Here is a 22851-nt window from a genome sequence, read left to right as displayed (position 1 = left end):
TGGTCAACACTGAAATCAGATTGATTATATTCTATGCAGCCAAAGATGGAGAAGCTCTATACAGTCAACAAAAACAAGACCAGGAGCTGACTGTGGCTCAGATCATGAACTCCTTATTGCCAAATTCAGACTTAAATTGAAGAAAGTAGGGAAAACCGCTAGACCATTCAGGTATGACCTAAATCAAATCCCTTATGATTATATAGTGGAAGTGAGGAATAGATTTAAGGGCCTAGATCTGATACATAGAGTGCCTGATGAACTATGGAATGAGGTTTGTGACATTGTCCAGGAGACAGGGATCAAGACCATCCCCATGGAAAAGAAATGCAAAAAAGCAGAATGGCTGTCTGGGGAGGCCTTACAAATAGCTGTGAAAAGAAGAGAGGCGAAAAGGAAAGATATAAGCATCTGAATGCAGAGTTCCAAAAAATAGCAAGAAGAGATAAGAAAGCCTTCTTCAGCAATCAGTGCAAAGAAATAGAGGAAAAGAACAGAATGGAAAAGACTAGAGATCTCTTCAAGAAAATTAGAGATACCAAGGGAACATTTCATGCAAAGATGGGCTCGATAAAGGACAGAAATGGTCTGGACCTAACAGAAGCAGAAGATATTAAGAAGAGGTGACAAGAATACATGGAAAAACTGTACAAAAAAGATCTTCACGACCCAGATAATCATGATGGTGTGATCACTAATCTAGAGCCAGACATCTTGGAAAGTGAAGTCAGGTGGGCCTTGGAAAGCATCACTACGAACAAAGCTAGTGGAGGTGATGGAATTCCAGTTGAGCTGTTTCAGATCCTAAAAGATGCTGCTGTGAAAGTGCTGCACTCAATATGCCAGCAAATTTGGAAAACTCAGCAGTGGCCACAGGACTGGAAAAGGTCAGTTTCCATTCCAATCCCAAAGAAAGGCAATGCCAAAGAATGCTCAAACTACTGCACAATTGCACTCATCTCACATGCTAGTAAAGTAATGGTCAAAATTCTCCAAGACAGGCTTCAGCAATATGTGAACCGTGAACTCCCTGATGTTCAAGCTGATTTTAGAAAAGGTAGAGGAACCAGAGATCAAATTGCCAACATCTGCTGGATCATGGAAAAAGCAAGAGAGTTCCAGAAAAACATCTCAATGCCAAAGAATGCTCAAACTACTGCACAATTGCACTCATCTCACATGCTAGTAAAGTAATGGTCAAAGTTCTCCAAGACAGGCTTCAGCAATATGTGAACCGTGAACTCCCTGATGTTCAAGCTGATTTTAGAAAAGGTAGAGGAACCAGAGATCAAATTGCCAACATCCGCTGGATCATGGAAAAAGCAAGAGAGTTCCAGAAAAACATCTCTTTCTGCTTTCTTGACTATGCCAAAGCCTTTGACTGTGTGGATCACAATAAACTATGGAAAATTGTGAAAGAGATGGGAATACCAGACCACCTGACCTGCCTCTTGAGAAATCTGTATGCAGGTCAGGAAGCAACAGTTAGAACTGACATGGAACAACAGACTGGTTCCAAATAGGAAAAGGAGTGCGTCAAGGCTGTCTATTGTCACCCTGCTTATTTAACTTCTATGCAGAGTACATCATGAGAAACACTGGACTGGAAGAAACAAGCTGGAATCAAGATTGCTGGGAGAAATATCAATAATCTCAGATATGCAGATGACACCACCCTTATGGCAGAAAGTGAAGAGGAACTCAAAAGCCTCTTGATGAAAGTGAAAGTGGAGAGCGATAAAGTTGGCTTAAAGCTCAGCATTCAGAAAACGAAGATCATGGCATCCGGTCCTATCACTTCATGGGAACTAGATGGGGAAACAGTGGAAACAGTGTCAGACTTTATTTTTTGGGGCTCCAAAATCACTGCAGATGGTGATTGCAGCCATGAAATTAAAAGACGCTTACTCCTTGGGAAAAAAGTTATGACCAACCTAGATAGTATATTCAAAACCAGAGACATTACTTTTCCAACAAAGGTCCATCTAGTCAAGGCTATGGTTTTTCCAGTGGTCATGTATGGATGTGAGAGTTGGATCATGAAGAAGGCTGAGCACCAAAGAATTGATGCTTTTGAACTGTGGTGTTGGAGAAGACTCTTGAGAGTCCCTTGGACTGCAAGGAGATCAACCCTGGGATTTCTTTGGAAGGAATGATGCTAAAGCTGAAGCTCCAGTACTTTGGCCACCTCATGCAAAGAGTTGACTCATTGGAAAAGACTCTGATGCTGGGAGGGATTGGGGCCAGGAGGAGAAGGGGACGACGGAGGATGAGATGGCTGGATGGCATCACGGACTCGATGGACTTGAGTCTGAGTGAACTGCGGGAGAGGGTGATGGACAGGGAGGCCTGGCGTGCTGCGATTCATGGGGTCTCAAAGAGTCAGACACAACTGAGTGACTGAACTGAACTATCTGTACCTTGCTAGAGTTCTAGAATATAAGATCATTTGGTCTTCCTTCACTTCTAGCTTAGGTTTCAGCTCTTTCTAGTCCCTCTTCCACTCTCTATGTATACTAGTCCCTGAGTTTTCTCATCCATTGCCATGGCTTTAATTTTTGATTGTATGTTTATCGTTCTCAGAATCATATCTCTGACCTGCATCTCTTTCCTGAAGCCAGACTCATCTTGCAAATGTGTACTTGAAACTTTCACTTGGATAATGAATAGGCATCACAAACTTAGCAGATCTAAAAAGGAATGCCCAAAAGTCCCCCTGGAACTACCCCCCCCCCCCCGCCCCAGCGGACAGTCTCCCATCTCAGACAGTGATACACCTACCTTTCCATTTGCTTCTGCTAAAAGGTCAGATCATATCCTTTGTTCTTCTCTTTCACCTCAAATCCAGTCTGGCAACAGATCCTATTGGCTTTGGCTTCAGCTCAGTGTGTATACCAAGGAGAGAAACTGGAGGATTACTCTTAGGAGAAACTGAAGAGTGCTAAGACAGCTGTACTTCTAGACAAATGGAAGAGAATGCTTGTTGGGTTTTTTTAGTGCAGTAAAAATATGGAAAGGAGATACTTGCCTAACCATAAAAATACCAGATATTTCTATAAAGAATCAGAAACCAGATAAACTGTGAAATTTTAAGCTTAGCAAAAGTACTTTTCAGGGAACTTCTACTTCGTATTTTATTCAGTGAACTAATATTGAATACCTGCTATGCACCAGGCATTGTTCTAAGTACTGGGAATATGTGTGTTCAGTCATGTCCAACTCTCTGTGACCCCATGGACTGTAGTCTGCCAACATCCTCTCTCCATGGAATTTTCCAGGCAAGAATACTGGAGTGGGTTGCATTTGCTCCTCCGAGGGATCTTAAGCAAAACAGGTGAAAATCCTGGCCATGGTGGAGTTTACCTACTGGTGCCGGATCAGAAAACTTTTTCTGTAAAGGACTAAGTAAATATTTTAGTCTTGGCATATCAGATTGTATCTGTCATTGTAGCATGAAAACAGCCATAGATAGTATGAATGGATGTGACTGTGAGCCAGTAAAATTCTCTTTACAAAAGTAGGTGGTCGAGGAAATTCCCTAGTAGTCCAGTGGTTAGGCCTCTGCTCTCTCAACTGCCAAGGGCCCAGGTTCAATACCTGGTCAGAGAACCAAAATCCCACAAGCTGCACGGACAAAAAACCAAAAGACAAACAAAAAGAAACAGATGGTGGGCAGGATTTGATTTGTGAGCTCTAGTTGGCCAGCCTCTGTTTTAGTGGATAGAAACAGTAAAAACATATAAGTAAAGCATATAGTATTTTATAAATTGAGGAATAGTATAGGAAAACATGGAGCAGTAGAAGGAAACCAGGGCGTGCCAGGTGTGGGTTTGATAGACCTCAAAGAAGAGATGACGTTTGAGCAAAGACTTAAAGATAAGGGAGCTAGCCATTCCAGACTCCAGTGTGAAAAAGGAAACACTTTGTGTTCAGGATACTTCATGGAGAATAGCTCACAGAAGAAATGCAGAGAGTGTTGGGAACCTCAGAGACTTGAACGGAGGAGTCAGCACCTCCAGAGCATAGTCTCAGCCTCCCTCCCCTCTCCCATGTGGCTTTCTGTGTCTGTGTGTCTGCATTTGTGTGTCATGTCTGTGGTGTCTCTTCCCTTTCACTCTGTCAGCTTAGGTTCATTTTCTCCTCTTGCATGTGGATTTTCTCCATGAAGTGAAACCATGATCTTAGGCACCTTACATCTTTACAGTCTTCTAAACAGAGAGGAGCAGCAGTCTTTCTCACCATTCCTAGTTGGGAAAATCTTAGGGAAAGTTTTCAACTGGCTCAGTTTTAAAGCATGTATCCATTGATTGTTCTTTGTGACCCAGGGGATGGGGTATAGTCGGACACAACTGAAGCGGCTTAGCAGCAGCAGCATGTACCATGAAGTCAGCTTTTTTCAGGAGAGGCAGTTCTTTTCCTTAAAGAAGTAAGTGGAAGTGAACCATGCTGGTCAGAAAAAAAAAGCCCACCCTAGATAAGATGATAAAATAGAGTGGTTATGAGTATAGGCTCTAAGTCAGGTTACTGAGGCATAAATTCTGTCTCTTCCACGTATAAGCAGTATAATCCTTGGCAAGCTATTTGCCCCTCTAATGCCCTAGTTTCCTCTTGTATATTGTGATGATAACATTAATACCCTCTTCATTAAGCATGTTGTATATTAATTTAGTTAAAAATGTGAAAGATTAAAAAGGTACGTGGCATAGAGTACATCTTAAGCAAGTGACAACTTACTGTCCTTATTTATCCTTAGCACATAAAAGGATAACCAGTGGGGTCTGCCCTAGGAATGTAAGGTTGCATTAACATAACACATCATTGAGTACAGTCTGCTGTATTAGTAGACTTAAACTGTATGGTCATCTTAATAGGTATAGGAAAGCATTTAGTGAAATTCAACACCTATGCAGATGATAAGAAAATTCAGTTAGCAAGGAATAGAGGAGAATTTCCTCACAGCTAAAGTCATAATTAATGGTAAAAGACTAAAAGCATCTTCCCATGGATCAGGAAAATGGCAAGGATGTTTGCTTTCATGTTTATTGATTATTGTGCTAGAGATCCTAGCCAGTGCAGTGACTTGAGGAAAAGAAATGTTAATAATCTAGGTTAGATAAGAAGATCTAAAGCTGTATTTATTCCCATAAAACATGGTCAGATGTTTGAAAATCCTAATGAATCTATAAAAAATCTACTAGAATTAATAAATGAGTTTAGCATAAGTATAAGATAAAAACAGTATAAAACAATAAGTTTACTTTAATATTTTTTGTGATAAACAACCATAAATTGAGATTTTAGAACAATGCTATTTACAGTAGCATAAAAATATGAAATAGCTTAAGAATGAACATAGCAAAATCTAGGTAAGATCTATACAATGAAAACTGAAACACTGCTGAAAGAAAGAAGACCAAAATAAACAGTGATCTCATGCTTATGGATCAGAGACTTAGTATTAAGATCCTGAAACTGACCAATATGCTCAAATGATCCATATCAAAACCCCACCATACTTTTTGGTAGAAGTTGATAAAGTTGATTCTAAAATATGTATGAATGTACAAAGGACCAAGAATACCCAAAGCAATCTTGACAAAACTTAAGTTGGAGGATTCAAACTCCCTGATTGCAGGATTTACTCTAAATTATAGCTAGAGTAACCAAGACAATATGTAGTAGACCAATGGAATAGAATCCAGAAATACATCTGTGCATATATGGTCAGTGAAATTTTGACGAGACTGCCAGGGTAATTCACGGGGTGAAAGGGATAGTCCTGTCAACAGATGGTTCTAGAATAATTAAATATTTATATCCCCCAAGCCCCAATAACAACAAAATGAAATTTGACTCTTACTGCGTGCCGTACATACATATTAAAGTTCACACGGAGCACAGACCTAATTATAAGAGTTAAAATTATAAAACTTCTGGAAGAAATCATAGGAGAAAATCTTTGGAATCTTGGGTTAGGCAAAGATTTATAATACAAAAAGTACAAGTAATTTTTTTAATTTCGTGAATTGGACTTCATCAAATTCTAAAACTTGACTCCACTTCCCCTACCTCCCTCCAGAATGGGAGAAGTTGTTTACAAAAATAAATAACACCCAATAATGAGATTCAAAATAAGGAAATATAGATTCTTTTCTCAGTATATTTAAGGTCACTGTTTAATCTTCATCAATGTTAAATTCTTTTTTTAGTTTTATATCACACACCCTACTCTGTGTTGTACTTAGGATATATTTGCATGCTTATAACTTACAGGTCATGAGAGACAGCTGCCTCTGAATAGACTGTAATTTTATCTCAATGACAGTACCCAAATGTTTAAAAAATGATGCTACAACCAGTTTGATGTTCAGCTGATAGCAGGTTGGTCAAGAGGATGAGATGGTGAGACGGCTTCACTGACTCAACAGATGTGAAACTCAGCAAACTCCTGGAGACAGTGGATGTCAGGGAAGCCTGGCATGCTGCAGTCCACAGGGTTGCGAAGAGTCAGACATGACTTAGAGACTGAACAGCCACAACAAAGTTGGTCTTTTTTTTTTTTAATTGGTAGAAAATTGCTTTACAATTTTGTGTTGGTTTCTTCCATATGACAACGTGAATCAGTCATAATATCCCTTTCTTCCTAAGTCTCCCTTCCCAAATTGCTTTACAGTTTTGTGTTGGTTTCTGCCATATGACAACGCGAATCAGTCATAATATCCCTTTCTTCCTAAGTCTCCCTTCCCAAACTTCCAGTTTTAAGTTCTGGAGATCTGATTTACAGCATGGTAATCACACGACTGAGTAACTAAACTGAACTGAACCAAACTGATATACTTGAAAGGAGCTCAGAAAGTAGATCTTGAATGTCCCCACCACAAGAAAGAAATGGTAGTTGTGGGATGGGATAGAGATGTGAGCTAAAGCTGTGGTAATCATCATTTGGCAGTGTGTCTGTATTAAATTAACATGCTGCACACCTTCCGCAATGTCATATATCATTTATTATCTCAGTAAGGCTGGGAGAGAATATTTTAAAACTGACAAAAAAGAAAAATCTATTAGAGGGCTTGTGTCTGGAATATATGAAGAACTCTCACAACTCAAGAAGAACAAAACACTTTTTTGAAAAATGGACCAAAGATATGAATAGACACTTCAGCAAAGAAAACGTGAGCCCAAGAAAATTCATTAGGGGAAGGCAAATTGAAACTACAGTGACATCTACTTCACATCCACTAAAATAGCTAAATGTAAAGTCTGAAATATCAAGGCTTCCCTGCCCTCCACTTCCCTGCTACCAAAAATGTAGAACGAAATTTGATGGTTTCTTATAGAGTCAAAACAATTGGCATACAATGCCACAGTCCCACTTCTAAGTATTTATTCAAGAGAAATGAAAATATATGTTCACATAGAAACTTGTACAAGAGCATTTATAGCTGCTTTATTCATAATAACTCAAAACTGAAAACAACCCAAATGTCCCCAAATTGAGATTCATTCATACAGTGGAGATTCCTCAGCAGCAAAAGGAGCAGACTGCTGACACACAGAACATGTGGGTTAGTGTGAAGAGTGTTATGCAGAGGAATAGAAGCCAGACATGAAAGAGTGCAGGCGATGTGAGTGTCTGTGCATGAAGTCTAGACGAGGCAGAACCGCTGTGATGGAAAGCAGACCCCTGGTTACCTGGGGTCGGGTCTGGGGAGGTGCATATTGGACGAGGGACTTGACTTCAGAGGGGCACAAGGGAACTTCCTGGGGTGAGGGAATCATCTCTATCATGGTTACGGCGATGAGTCACATGGATGTTTGTATTTTTCAAAACTCTTTGAATTGTTTGCTTAAAATTGGTCCATTTTATAATACGGAGATCATTCCTCAATAAAGCTGATTAAAACTATCCAGCAGCCTGAGACTACGTTTAGTCATGAACTGAGTGATCAAGTGAGTGTGGCTCAGAGGCAGGGTGAGCATGGCCTCTCACAGAGGGTGTGCAGTTGTGCCTCGAAGGAGAGGCAGCATTGAGACAGGCCGAGAGGAGGAGGGGTTCGCTGCCCGGAGGAGGAGTCCGTGTCTGCAGCGGAGACGGCGGGAAGCTAGGCGTGGGGAGACTCAGTTTCTAGCTATAACTCTGCTTTAATAAATAAATTTAATAAGCTTGGTATTTTTTTGCATTTTAATAGCTCCGGAGGGTTTATAAAGGACTTCTGTAGTCACTGCTCTGTGTCACTTCGACCTTGGCTGAACCACCAGCTCTGTTTCCTCATCTGTGGAGTTGAGGTCCGCCTCATGTCTCTGGTGGCGCTCCTTGTGTGTCAGAGGAAGGACTGGGGCATGGAGAGGCCGTGACTGCACATTGTGAGCAGCGGCAAGGTTCTTGTGGGCATGTCTGCAGTGGTCAAAGAGGGACCTCCACCGCCCCTCCTAGTCACTGACCTCTGTCTGCCTTGCCTCCTCTGCAGGCTTATACACTCACTCTCCTCGCCCCAGCACCACCTGTTTCCCCACGTCCTGCTTCTCTCCCAGCTGCCGGGGGCCAGCTTCTGCCCCCTCCTCCCTACTGAAAAAAGTTTCTTTCACCATCACCGTTGATTCCTTGCCTTGTGTCAAATCCGGTGACTTTATTCTTTTCAGTCCTTCTTTACCTTTTAACAGTGGCGAGTGCTCCCCCCTTAAGATGGTTCTCCTGACTTCCAGAAGAATGTCTTCTCTTCCCCTTCTTCTACTCCGAGCTTTCGTCGAATACACTTTACTGGCTTTACCCAGAATTCTGTCCTTGTTTTATACTAGAAATGTGTTATCTTTGGGTGATCACCTGTACTTTTGTGATTTCAACTGATGCTAACAGCCCTTAAATTTCTTAACGTCTCTCCTGAGCACCTGGTGTTTTTGGAATCTGGACATTTCTAACCATGGGCATCTGGGTATTCCAGAGCACCTCTGAATTTCATGGCAGAACTGTTAAGAACACCACTCTGAGAGCCCATCTGCCTGAATTTGACTCCGGACTCCACCACTAGTAGCTATGAGCCTTACCCACTCCCCGCCTCAATTTCATCATCCCTTCAAAATAAAACAAGGCTGGAGAATGACGGCATACATATCAGGTGGTATCTGATGATGAACAGTGTCGTCTGCTCCATCAGTCTGCCTGCTCCGTCAGTCTGCCTGCTCCGTCAGTCTGTCTGCTGCTGCGCTTGTTGTCAAGACACAGCTTTTTGTTTCCCAGGTCTTCTCCCGGCTCTTAGGCTCTTCTTCGTTATATCCCTGGCATATTCAGTCACATTCTCAGCCAGCCACTAGATTTCCCAGACCTGAGAGTCATCCAGGATTCCTTTTTTCCCCCAAATAGCTCATACCTGCTCCAATTCAAGCCCTCCTTACCTCTCACTTTTAGCAGTGTAAAAGTTACGCCAAATTATCTATTTCCACTCCTGTTCTCTTGCCCACCCTGTCCAACCTTCCCATCCTGCCTAGGGGCCGAGAATCTTTCTCAAACAAGTGTAATTGTTATGTACCTGTACCTCCTTGCACAGGTGTGGATTGTTCAGGTTCTGTGACAGGGCCTCTGCAGCCACCTCGAGATGAGAGAGCATCAGGGAGAGACGGAGGACAGAGAAGAACGAGGGGGCTCGGGCACCCCTCCTGCCCATCCCTTCCTGCCCCCCTCCCACCTGGACACCAAACACAGCAGCTTTGCATTTTTCTCTTTTACTTATCTTTGTAGTCCTGCTGTCAGAAAACACCTCTGGCTTTCAGGATGAAGTCCAAGGTCTCACTAAGACACGAGAGGCGCTCTATGAGCTGTTCCCGTTCCTGCCCTGACCGTAACGTGGGGTGCCAGATACTTAGCACCTTATGAGCCTGTGTGCTGCTCTGTTGACTGCACCTGCAGGGCTCGGATTTCTCTGCTTCCTCTCATACTCTTCTCTCTGCCCACGTTACCTTTCCCATTGCCTGATTTACTTGGCTATCTTCAGATTGGTCCTGAAGATTCAGCGCAGGCATCATCTCCAGAAATGATTTCCTGTCCCCACTTCAGGTGTGATCAGACACCCTCATCTTCGTCCCCATTTCTGCCCATGCATCTCTCCATCACCAGTGACAGGAGCACTTGTATACAAGTATATCCTCCTTGACCAGACTGTGCCCTCCAAGAGGGCAAGGCAGAGGTCTTGTGGCTTTTGCTAGTAGCTATATCCCCAGCAGACAACTTGTTCATCCCTGACACGTAGTCAGTTCTTGGTAAATGATTGAGTTACTGTCTGTCTCAGTAACTTGACGGTGCAAACCTCTTGGCATTTTTTTAAACAGGTCCTGCTGTTCCTGCTGGATTGATCTCTTGGCCTATTGCTCCCCGCTCTGTGGACTTGTACTAGCTTTGCCTCGTAAGCTCTGGGCACTTCCCTGATGGCTCTGTGCCTTTCTTTTGCTTCTGCACCTTTCAGAATGGCTCTCCCTTCCCCTTTACATTCCCCCACAGGCAAACCCCTTAACCTTCAAGGGCGCCGTCAAGATAGATTTCCTCTGGGAGACATGCCTAGCCTTCAGCTTTACTCCCGCAGCACTCTCTCAGACCCGTGGCGTTCTCTGATTCCAATATTGTAGACATTTTCCCCCTTACTCCATTAGACGTCTCTCTACTCATTTTCTAAGACTGATTAGCTTCCATTAGCTTCTCACTCCATATAGAAAGGTCCAGGACTTTTGAGGTGCCATAAGTGGCCCTTCACAGTCTGTCTTTAAACTGTCTTATCTCCTGCCACCAACTGGGCACCTGAATGACAGCCCTTTGCAGCAGCCAGTGGTTTTCGGAGCACATTCCAGGTTGGACTCATCATGCGTGTTTATGTGCTTCTTTCTTTTATGAAATGCTGACTGTTGGCAGGGACTCTGTTTTCTTCAGGATAGTGTGTTCTTTTTTATTAGTTTTTTATATGTGTAATATTTCAGGCATACACCAAAAAAACAGAGTAACGTAGAAGTCCCCTAGATATGTTGTTATTGTCTAGTCACTAAGCTGTGTCCAACTCTTTGTGACCTCATGGACTGTAGTGCCCCAGGCTTCCCTGTCCTTCACTATCTCCCTGAGTTTGCTCAAACTCTTGTCTAGTGAGTTGGTGATGTTATCCAACCATCTTTTCCTTCGTGGCCCTCTTCTCCTCCTGCTCTCAATCTTTCCCAGCATCAAGGTCTTTTCCAATAAATTTGGTTCTTTGCATCAGGTGGCCAAAGTATTATGTGCATTGTATGTATATATGTAGTATAACCAAAAAAAAAATATATAGTATGTATATATCTAGTATAACTGAAAGAATATTTGAGAGACAGAGTGTGCTGAACCTCTCATTTCTTCCTCCCTGATCTCATTTCCTTCCTTTCTCAGAGAATGATTACTATCATAAATGTCATGTTTATCATTTCCATGTGTGTTTTATTACTTCAAAAGTTTTATCTGTAGAAGATATATAATGTTGATTTGCAAGCTAAAGACACTGAATAAATAATAATGCCTTGTTCACATTCTCTACCAGGGTCCTTGCTCATTGAACAACATTGTTTTTTTTGAGATTTATCCCGTTTAGATAACCTTTAATTGTTACATAGTGTGCTATTATATGACTATCCCAGTTTATTTATCCATTGTATTCTTGACCAGAGTTTTTAATGCTTTTAGTTTTTCACCATTAAACAAATTTATAATGAACATGCTTGTACAACAAGGAAAATCCAGTCTTTTTCTAATTTAAATTAAGTATCATGACAGCTATATTCTGAGTATCAGTGCACTTGGGAGTCAGTTTCACTTATTTCCAGAATCAGAATTACCCCTTCCGTACAGATATCATGTGTGATGCTTACTCTCACTAGCATTTAACTGGGGCTGGTACTTTGAATGCAAAAGCTTTAAGCAAAAGTTACTTTTCTCAGCAATTTGCAAATCATGTCTCATATAAATGTAGGTCATTGTGCCCTAAAAATGCTAAATGGAAGACGAAATTAGAATTTTTAAAAAAAAATTTAAGAAAACTTTGAGAGCTCTGGCTAAAAGAACTGAGAAAAAAGCCTATTAGATGGCAGAAGAATAATAGCCTGAGTAAGTGTGAATTCTGTTTCTCATTCGCGATAGAAAACTAGAAGTGACCTCAGATCATCTGTTCCTACACCAACCTTCTTAAAAACAGCTGGGAGCAGTAGCTACAGGTTCTTGGGGTGAACTATATCAACACTGCAGGCCCGAAGCAGTCAAATTTTCCTTTGTGTCCAACTGAAAGAGCTTGTGTTTGAATTGCAGTTCCCTTCCTTGTTTTGTCTTCTACTAACAAGGAAAGCAGATTGTTAGTATTCTCTTTTAAAATAAACAAACTAGCCTTTCTTCTCTGAAGAAAACATTATCAAACCCTCTTTGCTTTGATTCCCAGGACTCATTTCATAAATGTCTTCAATTGATGATAAGAGCTACCATAGGTTACCTCTTTTGTTCTTCTCTAAAGGGTATGCTCTTAGAACACTGACTGAGAAAATCCCAGGGTTGTTGAACCCATGAACAGAATGCGCTGCTGTACTTCCATTTGCCCCCTTTCCTCTTACTAATACCAAAAAGCTCACTTTTTCCAGGTATGTTTACTGCTTTAGCTTTCTGTTCAGGCACCCAGTTGATGCCCCTTTGAGTCTTGCCTTGCCAGATACTAGAATCAACCACCAAAGACCATTCCATCTCAAAAAACTTCTGAAACTCCATTTATTTCAGAAAATTCGCTAAGTAGTACAACTTCACTTTCACTTTTCACTTTCATGCATTGGAGAAGGAAATGGCAACCCACTCCAGTGTTCTTGCCTGGAGAATCCCAGGGACAGGGGAGCCTGGTGGGCTGCCATCTGTGGGGTCGCACAGAGTCAGACACGACTGAAGTGACTTAGCAGCAGCAGCAGCAGTATATTTAGTTATGTAATATAATGGCCTTGAAGGCCTTAGAATGTGGCCTTGAAGCTGTGTGCAGAGCTGGCTTGCCTGGGTGTATGTCTGCTTCTGCAGCCAAAAGTGTGCTGAGCAGAAGCCTGCTTTTGTACATAGCTCTGTGATTTCAGAGGGGTGCCAAGGTGGCACTAGTGGTAAAGAGCCTGCCTGCCAATGCAGGAGACATAAGAGACGTGGGTTTGATCCCTGGGTCAGGAAAATCCCCTGGAGGAGGAAATGGCAACCCATTCCAATATTCTTGCCTAGAGAATCCTGTGGTTAGAGGGAGCTGGCAAGCTATAGTCCATAGGGTTGCAAAGAGTCATACACGACTGAAGTGAGTTAACAACATACTAACTAATTAGGTGAATCTTACTAATTTCCCCCTGTTATGCATTTCCTTGTGAATATGCTTTATACACTATTTCAACATATTTTTATCTCTTAATTTTCATTGCCTGAAAAATAATTTGTATTTTTAAGAATATATACACCTTGCAGTTCAGTAATATGTTCAATTATTCTTTTACTCAGCAGTTTTACTTTATCCTATAGTCAGTCTCATCTCAGGTATGCTAAAAATTATGTACAGGAGTGTTCACTGCAGTGCTGTTTATGATACAAAAAATTGTAAACATTGCAATGATACTTTTCTAATGGATTAGTCAAAGTGTGGTTTATACATATGCTTGGGTATCAGTTTACTAAGTCAGTATATGTTTTATTGAATGAATCAAAGATTGTACTATTAAGTGGGAAAAGTGCAAGGTACAGAGCAATACCTATTTTGTGAATTAAGAAGCATGGATGTATATGTACAGTATTCATTCCTATACATGCTTTGATGAATATAACATTTCTGGAATCATAGACAATAAACTGCTAACATTTGTTACCAGTGGGTTATGGGAGTGAATGTGGGGAAAAAGCATGACATTTACTTTTAACCTGGAAAAAGAAAAAAAAAAAGGCAAAGCTAAAACTCAAATAAAGAAGACCCATAAAAATAAAACGACAGAAACAGTGCACAAACCTGTACAGATTGAGTCTTCTTCCTACTTCTTTACACATTTCCACTTCACTCTTGTCACTGTCCCCTGTTTTGCTTCTGTGCTTTGCCTTCTGTTTGGAAATGCCTTCTCTCTCTTCGTGCATGGATGTTTTTTCCTCTTCAAGACTTTATGTAAAGTCTAACCCCTTCATGAAACTTTACTGGACTATTCCATTTCACAGAAATCTCTCTTTATCAACATATGCTTGATCAGTGTTACATGATTTCACAGTTATTCACCCAGTAATTATTTCACAGATTTTCCTGAAGTATTTGAATATGAATCTAGAGAATATTCTCGGCTCTATTTGCTTTGTGCACATCCAGCATTACCCATAAGTGTTAAGAAACTTTTTCATTTTTTAACATTTTTATGTTAGTTAATACTTAATCTGGAATGAATACTTGGTAGTCTTGTTTTCAATAATTATCCCATTTAAAGCTTCAGAAATAATTAGGTATTTTCCTAAGTTGATATTCAGATCAATATTCTATTTAGAAAGATACCACTAAGAACTACTAGAGTAATGCTTCAGGCCTTAGAAAGGATACTACAGAGGGTGAAGGGAGGGGGGTCAGGGTTGGGAACTCATGTACACCTGTGGTGGATTCTTGTCAATGTATGGCAAAACCAATACAGTATTGTAAAGTAAGGAAATAAAATTTAAATAAAGTGAAAAAAAAAAAAAGATACTACAAGCCATACTTATATGGAAAAGTACATGGACTCAGAATTGTCTTTATTTTTAACCCGTTGTCTAGCCCAAAGAGGAATTCTTTTTTCATTAGATATAGTAGATGTAATATTAGGATCATATACTTATATATATTTGAAACTCTGTTATTTGGCATATACCCATTTATGATTGTTACAGCTTCTTGGTAAATTCATCACTATAAAATTTCTCTCTTTATCTCTAGTAATAATCTTATCCTTAAACCTACTTTGTCTAATATTAATATAGCCACTCTGCCTTTCTTACGATTATTGTTTGTATTAAACAATATCTCTTTTGAATCATTTTACTGTTCACTTATCTGTATCTTCAGATTTACAAGTTTGGCTCTTATACATAGCCTATTTTGGGGTTTAGTTTTTTTACCTAGTCTGACAATCTCTTATCATTTAACCAGAGGGTTTAATCCATTTATATTTAATGTAAATTTGTTTTATACTTGAAAATCGCTCACTTAGTTCTGTTAGGATCCATCTTAGAATAATCTTTACTCTTGGTTAGAATACTACTCCTAAAACATCATCTTTCCAAGAATTCAGCTGAGTGTTATCCACTCTGACAGGTTGGAACTTCAGCATACCTCCAGTCTTCTGTGATTTCCAAAATCTCTGTTTGGTTTGTGCCTCCTGAATGGTGGTTTACTGTCATACCTTGTGAGGTCTGTCTTTGCACAGCACAGCATATTATTTAGTCAAACACTCAAGAATTGACACTGAAGCAGGTCTTGGACCTCCCTCTTGCAGTTCCCTGCAGTCTAACAATCTACTCTGTAAATTCCAGCTGCCACAGAAGCCCCAGATTCATATCTGTCTTCTCAGTACAGTACTCTTGTGCACTGCTTGGGCCCCAGCTTTCTGAGCCACAGTCTTAAAATGTTCCTCTGGCTAGAAACTCACTTTCTAGGTAATGAATCACATGGGCCCCCAGAAGGCTCCCCTAGTGGCTCAGATGGTAAAGAACTACCTGCAATGCAGGAGACCTGGGTTCAATCTGTGTGTCAGTAAGATCCCCTGGATAACAGAATGGCTACCCTCTGCAATATTCTTGCCTAGAGAATCCCATAGGCAGAGGAGCCAGGTGGGCTGCAGTCCATTGGATCCCAAAGAGTCAGACACAGCTGAGCGACTAACACAACACTGTGGATCTGTCTTATTTTAGGGATCATAATCCTGTATTCAGATGTTGTTGAGCATCTGAAAGCAGTTATTTCGTATATTTTGTTCAGTTTTTAGTTGTTTACACAGGCAAATTATCCAGTACCAGTTAATCCTTCATGGCCAGAAGCAAAATCTTATAATACAATATTGAAAGTCAGTCTTTTTGAGAAATAAGAATATAAAGCCATAATATAGAATCATGGATTCTATATTATGCTAGAGAAATAATCTGATACATTTATTTGAAAGATGAGAAGACTGAGATACAGCAAGCTCAAGTGATTTGTAACAGAGTATACACTGAGTTACTCCTAAAGTCAGTTCATGTCCCAGGTTTTCTAAATTTCTGTCCACTGTTCTTTCCATGATAGTAATCTTCTGAAAGTTTCTCTTGTACTTGAAATACAGTCTTAAACTGGCAAACTTTTATTTTTTAGAGCCCTTAGAATTTAAGCATTCTTTTCACTTTATCATTTATTATATCAATAGTATTGTTAATCCTGCTATTCACACAGACATGAAAAAATAATCATTTACAAGTATATTTTGAAATAATTGACATTCTGTGTAATTATATAATTCCATATAAAACCTATGAAAGGAGACACTTAGTTCTTTTAATATAATTGGACTTTTGTTTGTTTTTTCAGTTTGTTTTCCTTGCTGTCAAAAAAACACAACAAAGTTCTGGAACAAGCCACACAGTCCTTGAGAGGTTCACTGAGTTCCAATGATGTTCCTCTACCAGATTATGTAAGTAGTTACCTTACTTGTCAATAAAAAATTTTTCCTTTCATTGCTAAATTAAAAAATAACAATTCCCCCTCTTCCTAAGTTCTGACTGATCTTGGCCACTGAGAAACCTGTAATAGAAAATAAAGAAGAAACATTTGAAATCAAGGGAAAACGTTTTTTCAAAGGTTATTAACACGTGGTTGAAGAAAGTCAAACCTAAATCAATGATTGTTAATAATTAGAAACCTTATTACCTTAGTCAGGAAGGCCACCCAAACTAACTACAGAGAAACGAAAGGAGGAATTTTATAAGAAGTATGCAAAGGTTTCTCACTAAACTCAAGGGGAAGATATAGACCTGGATTTCAGAGAACAAGAACTTAAAATTGAAAAGCCATTGGATTCTTCAAAATAGCCTGTCTTTCTGGACATTTAGTTTTGTTATCTGCTTCTTTTTGCTTCAGATTTATTCTGCTGCTGCATCCCATAGGCCCCTTTTCTATAGTTGCTGTCTGAAATAGCAGCCTTCACCCCTCCTCCCACCCACTTCCCTCCCAACCCTTAACGTGTTTTAATGCGAGTCATGCCTTTTGCTGACTGTTCAGAGTCCTCTAATTCTCATGTCCTGGGAGAGAGAGACTCTTACTGGCTCTGCTGGTGGTCTCGTTCAGGGTGTCTGCCCTGGTCTCGTAGTCATGGTCAGCAGAGAACAGCAGTAACATGTGGCATTTGTTCCCCCTTCTTTAAAGATGAAGAGGTTATTACCACCTGACCTCAGAGGATGATAACAGAATAGAATAGACACAGCCCAGGGAAGAGCAATGTGGAATAAGAGGGGAACCCGTTGTGTGGGTTCCTTTAGGACAGCGACGTTGCCCGTGACACTTCTCATATTGTGGAGCATGCTTAGATGAGGATACGAAAAACTTTCATGTCACAAGTCACAGAGATAGTTCATCCAGTTCTAATAAGAACCTCCCTATTTGTTTATCTGGGGACAACTTAAAGTCGATATTCAGAAACTTGAGCAGAGAATTTTTGTATTCTGAGTTTGAAGTGGTGATGTGTACCAGACAGCCAGAGAGTTGTTTTGCTTGTTTCCTGCTGTGGTTTGTTTCATTTCTAAATGGTTGTGCTGATACGAGGCTGTGGGAACAGCACCCAGTCCGGATATCAGACACTGATAAACAGAGATAGCTATGTGCAGCCACAACCTGACTGGCGCTGTTTTTCTTCTCTTATATTTATTTATTTAGTGTGTGTGTGAAAGGTGTTATGATCTGTCATCCCATTAAGGTATTAAGTTTGAAATTCCAAAGTACTTCTCTCTTACCAAAAAAAAAACTATCTTTTAAAATTTTCCTGCCAGCTAAATATTCTCATCTTTTTGAAAAAAATGAGCATTATGGCTGATTTAATTCTTTCCTTGTCATAACTTGTTCTAAGAAAAGTAATTCTTTATACTTGCTCCTTGGAATCCACGTTTGGGGCCAGAGTGGCAATAGGGTTATGTTTATTAAGAATATGTATTTTGTTCACCTGTAAATGTTTTGTCATTTTTATACACGTATAATTTGATTTATATAGTATTCCTGTTGTTTCATTCCACACAAAATGTGTTGAATGTGTATGCTGAGGTTGCCTTAGTAGTATTCTCCTTTAATCAGAGGCCTGAAAATTGATATTTTCTTTGAGAAAATGGGTCATATTTAATAGCATTTGCCAGTTATGGAGGTAATTATGCAGCGAAAGCACAAGCTGAACTCGTAATGGATATATGAAGTCTGCTATTGAACTGTACAGTTTTGAGAGTCCTTGTTTTCCTCTAGCAAGGAACTTCTTGAAGCATCTGCTTTCTAGAAATACAAGGAAAATTCCATATGAAGCTGTCATTGACAGTCTTATTTTAACATTTATATGTATGAGACTTTGCAAATCACAGTGTTTTTCAAATAGGTTTATGAACTTGAATTTTGCTGCCTTTCCCTAGAGCTAAGTGAAGAGGGTGGGTAACACTGATTCAGTCGTAGTATCGATGATTGTGAATCACTCACCCTGCCACTAGGCTGAAAGATGACTAAAGAAAACAGTAGCAACCTCAAAAGTAAGTGCTTTGGTAGTTCTTCTTGGTGACAACTCATGTTTTATTGGTCATTCTTATTGCTAAAAACACTATGTATGAGAGCGTGAACTTTTGAAACCATGTTCTCATTATCATTCTCTTTTAACTTGGCCATTAATTGGACGGATAAAGTATGTTCCCTTTTTCTTCCCAAGAAATTTCACTTGTTAAGTGTCTTTGCCAACAACCACATAAAATTCTGTGTCCTCACCGAATGCATTAGAACATTTGTTTGTAAAAGACGGAAAAGGAAAATGAAAGGGCCTTAATGCAGCAGTGAATTCCCAGATGTATACTTTCTACACCAGGACTGAGAGAACTATATTAGCAGAGAGTTTGAATACGTGCATAATAATAAGGATTTGTTTTTCTTCTCACTGTAGTACATAGAGTACTTTCAGACTACCTAGAGATTTCTGAGTTTATTAAGAAAAGTTTATTGTCATTATACTGTATAATTCACCAGTCAGTTGAGTAACAGCATAGAAAACAAATAGCATGTTATGAAAACATTAATATTAGTACTTTAGTACAACCATTTTGTCTGAACCTCTCAGGGGAAACCTGAAACCTTCAGCCAGCTTCTAGATAATGAGGAAATGCCCTGACTGCTTAAGGGAAAATAAAACAAAAATTGCAGTTGAGCTCTCCATTGGGAGAGAGAATGCTCACTACAGTGATAGCTGGTCAGAGAGTGATTAAGGCATCTAGGAAGGCTAGTGAAGTTCAGTTGACTTGGCTGAGTTTTGATGTCTTTATATCAGAGTTTCATAAAATTTAATTCAGCAACTAAAAAGACATGAGAGAATTATTAGAGAAGAATCTTTCAACACTATTTTCATAAGAATTAACCCCTAGGGACTTCTCTGGCAGTCCAGTGGTTAAGACTCTGCGCTAACACTGCTGGAGGTACAGGTTCCATCCCCAGTCAGGGAACTAAGATCCAACTTGTTTCAAGGCTCAGCCAAAAAACAAAAAAAGAATAAACCTCTAAAATAACTTTGGTCATATAAAACACAACCTGAATATAGGCGGTGAAACAAAAATAGTAAATGCATTGTAGCTGCTTTTGAAATGTAACTGTGGCTTTTAACTAGGACTGTTGTCACAATTACATGTAAACGTCGTTTCCCTAATTTCTAGTGATTATCTCGGCAACTAGTTGAGATGACTAGTTTATCCTAGGTGGAATCTTAAGGAACCAAATTATATTGCCGTGTGATCATCAAAGAACTTTTTAACCTTTTCATAGGATCCACTTTCCGATCTCATTCCAATCATAAATGCAAAGGCACAAGCCAAAAAGACCCTGGCCAAAAATAGTAAGGAGCCAGGTCAGAAAAATCCCCAGATGTAGAAATAGTAACTAAGGGTTTATCATCAACTTGCTAAGCAAGTACAGTCATCCCCCTCTTAGCTCCAGTTTTGCTTTCCGAGGTTTCATTTACCCACAGTCAACTGCAGTCCAAAAATATTAAATGGAGAATTCCAGAAATAAGCAGTTGATAGTTTTACATTTCACACCATTCTGAGAAGCATGATGACATCTCTCAATGTCCAGCTCCATCCTGCCTGGGACATGAATCATCCCTTTGTCCAGCATATCCCGACAATTAGTCACATAGTAGCCATCCAGATTATCAGCTGCCTGTTGCAGGAGAGCAGTGCTTGTGTTTAAATAACCATTCTTTTGCTTAATGACCCTAAAGCACAAGAATAGTGATGCTAGCAATTTGGATATTCTCTTCTAGTACCTAATTCATGAATCAAACTTTATCATAAGCTGCACGTATAGGAAGAAACATAGTATACGTTGTCTCTCAATGTCTGAGGGGGATTGGTTTTAAGAGCACTCACATATACCAAGATCCAAGATGCTCATGTCCCTTATATAAAGTGGTATAGTACAGTCAGCCCTCCATATCCTCGGATTTACTCAACCATGGATAGAAATTTCTATTCAAGGCTGGTTAAATCCGCAGAAGTAAAACCTGAAACTATGGAGAGCCGACTGTATTTATTGGAAAAAATCCACGATCCAATGCAGGATGGCCAGTGACTGCTGATGGTTCAGGGTTTCTTTCAGGGATGATAAAAATGTTTGAAAATTAGATTATGGTGATGGTCGCACAATTCTGAATGTACTAACAACTGTTAAATTGTACATTTAAATTAACAAAGTACATGCTTGTGAAGGCTTCCCAGGTGGCTCAGTGGTAAAGAATCTGCCTGCCGATACAGGAGATGCAGGTTCGATCCCTAGGTCGGGAAGATCCCCCAGAGGAGGAAATGGCAACCCACTCCAGTATTCTTGCCTAGGAAATCCCATGGACAGAGGAGCCTGGCAAGCTGCCCTCCATGGAGTCACAGAGAGGTGGCCACGACTGAGCGCCTGTGCACTCATATGCACATGTGGTTGTGGATGTTATCTCAGTGAAGCCGTTTAAAGAAGTAGTGTTTGGAGCACTATGGGAAGAAAAGGACTGCTTGTTGAGTGTAATAACATATAGATAATAGCTTGGCTGACACTGTGGCATGAGAGAGAATTTAGAAAAATTAACTTTATACTCTGAAAAAGTTAATATTTTCAAAAAGGGAAAATATGTTTCTTGAGCATGACTTGACTTTAGAAACTGCTAAAGTCAACTAGATAATGCAATTACACAAGTGTGTTCAGTCAGTCAAGTGTCTTTGCAACCCCATGGACTGTAGCCTGCCAGGTTCCTCTGTTCATGGAATTTTATAGTTAAGAATATTGCGGTGGGTTGCCATTTCCTCCTCCAGAGAATCTTCCTGACCCAGGAATGGAAACTGCATCTCTTATGTCTCCTGCATTAGCAGGTGGATTCTTTACCGTTAGTGCCACCTGGGAAGCCATATTTTTCAGCTTGATTTAACAGCAAAAATATGGAAATAAGGGGGAAAAAAATCTATCTTTAAGGAACTGATTAAAGTTTAAGTTTATCCAATGCAGTATTCTTCAGACATTTTTTAAAACAAATTCAATCCGTATAGATTTATATGAAAAGATATCCATAACACTTTGTTTGGTAGAAAAAAACAGAAAACCATACTTTATAGTATATAGGTTATATGTACATGTATGATTGAAAGTATGCATTTAATTTTTCTGGAATAATGCCTAAGAAAATATTAAGTAATGGTTACCTATGGGGAGTTAGACTGAAAAGAAGGAAAAATAGAACTTATTACCTTATACTTTTCTTTTTAAAGATGTTTACGTTTTTGTCATGTTTATGACTTATTTGCCCCTCCCTTCTCTCCTTTTTCCCTCCCTCAGTCCTTTCTTTCTTTATTATTTCATATAATTTTAGACTTACAAAGGATTTTTTTATTTTTTTTAATTGGAGGCTAATTACTTTATAATATTGTGGTTTTTGCCATACATTCACATGAATCGGCCATGGGTGTATATGTGTTCCCCATTTCCATATAGCCTTCACCAGCTTTCCCCTTTGTAAATATCTTACATAACCATAGAACATTTTTGAAAACTAAGAAATTAACCTTGGTACAATGCTGTTAACTAAAACACATACCTCATTTGAATTTTACCAGTTTTAACACTATTGCCCTTATTCTTTTCTGTTATCTAGTCCAGGATCCTGCATTGCATTTTGTTGTCATGTTTCCTTAGTCTTTCCATGGATATCATGACCTTTGACACTTTCAGTTCAATTCAGTCTCTCAGTCGTGTCTGACTCTTTGCAACCCCATGAATTGCAGCATGCCAGGCCTCCCTGTCCATCACCAACTACCGGAGTTTACTCAAACTCAGGTCCATCGAGTCCGTGATGCCATCCAGCCATCTCATCCTCTGTCATCCCCTTTTCCTCCTGCCCCCAATCCCTCCCAGCATCAGAGTCTTTTCCAGTGAGTCAACTCTTCGCATGAAGTGGCCAAAGTACTGGAGTTTCAGCTTTAGCATCATTCCTTCCAAAGAACACCCAGGACTGATCTCTTTTAGAATGGACTGGTTGGATCTTCCTGCAGTCCAAGGGACTCTCAAGAGTCTTCTCCAACACCACAGTTCAAAAGCATCAATTCTTTGGCGCTCAGCTTTC

General features: G+C 39.8%; 1 protein-coding gene across 2 annotated transcripts in view; it reads left to right on the top strand.

Annotated features, from left to right (window-relative positions):
* Positions 1-22851, top strand: part of DYM (dymeclin) — a 391990-nt gene that overhangs the window by 245734 nt on the left and 123405 nt on the right. For both annotated transcript variants that reach the window (XM_068994002.1, XM_068994001.1), the window contains one exon: positions 16560-16662. In XM_068994002.1, coding sequence (XP_068850103.1) covers positions 16560-16662 — 103 coding nt within the window. The remainder of the gene's footprint in view (positions 1-16559; positions 16663-22851) is intronic.

The sequence above is a fragment of the Capricornis sumatraensis genome, chromosome 21 (assembly GCF_032405125.1).
Source record: "Capricornis sumatraensis isolate serow.1 chromosome 21, serow.2, whole genome shotgun sequence".
In the NCBI taxonomy this organism is placed as follows: Eukaryota; Metazoa; Chordata; class Mammalia; order Artiodactyla; family Bovidae; genus Capricornis; species Capricornis sumatraensis.
The sequence above is the reverse complement of the archived record's forward strand: the minus strand, read 5'-3'. Positions and strand labels throughout refer to the sequence as shown.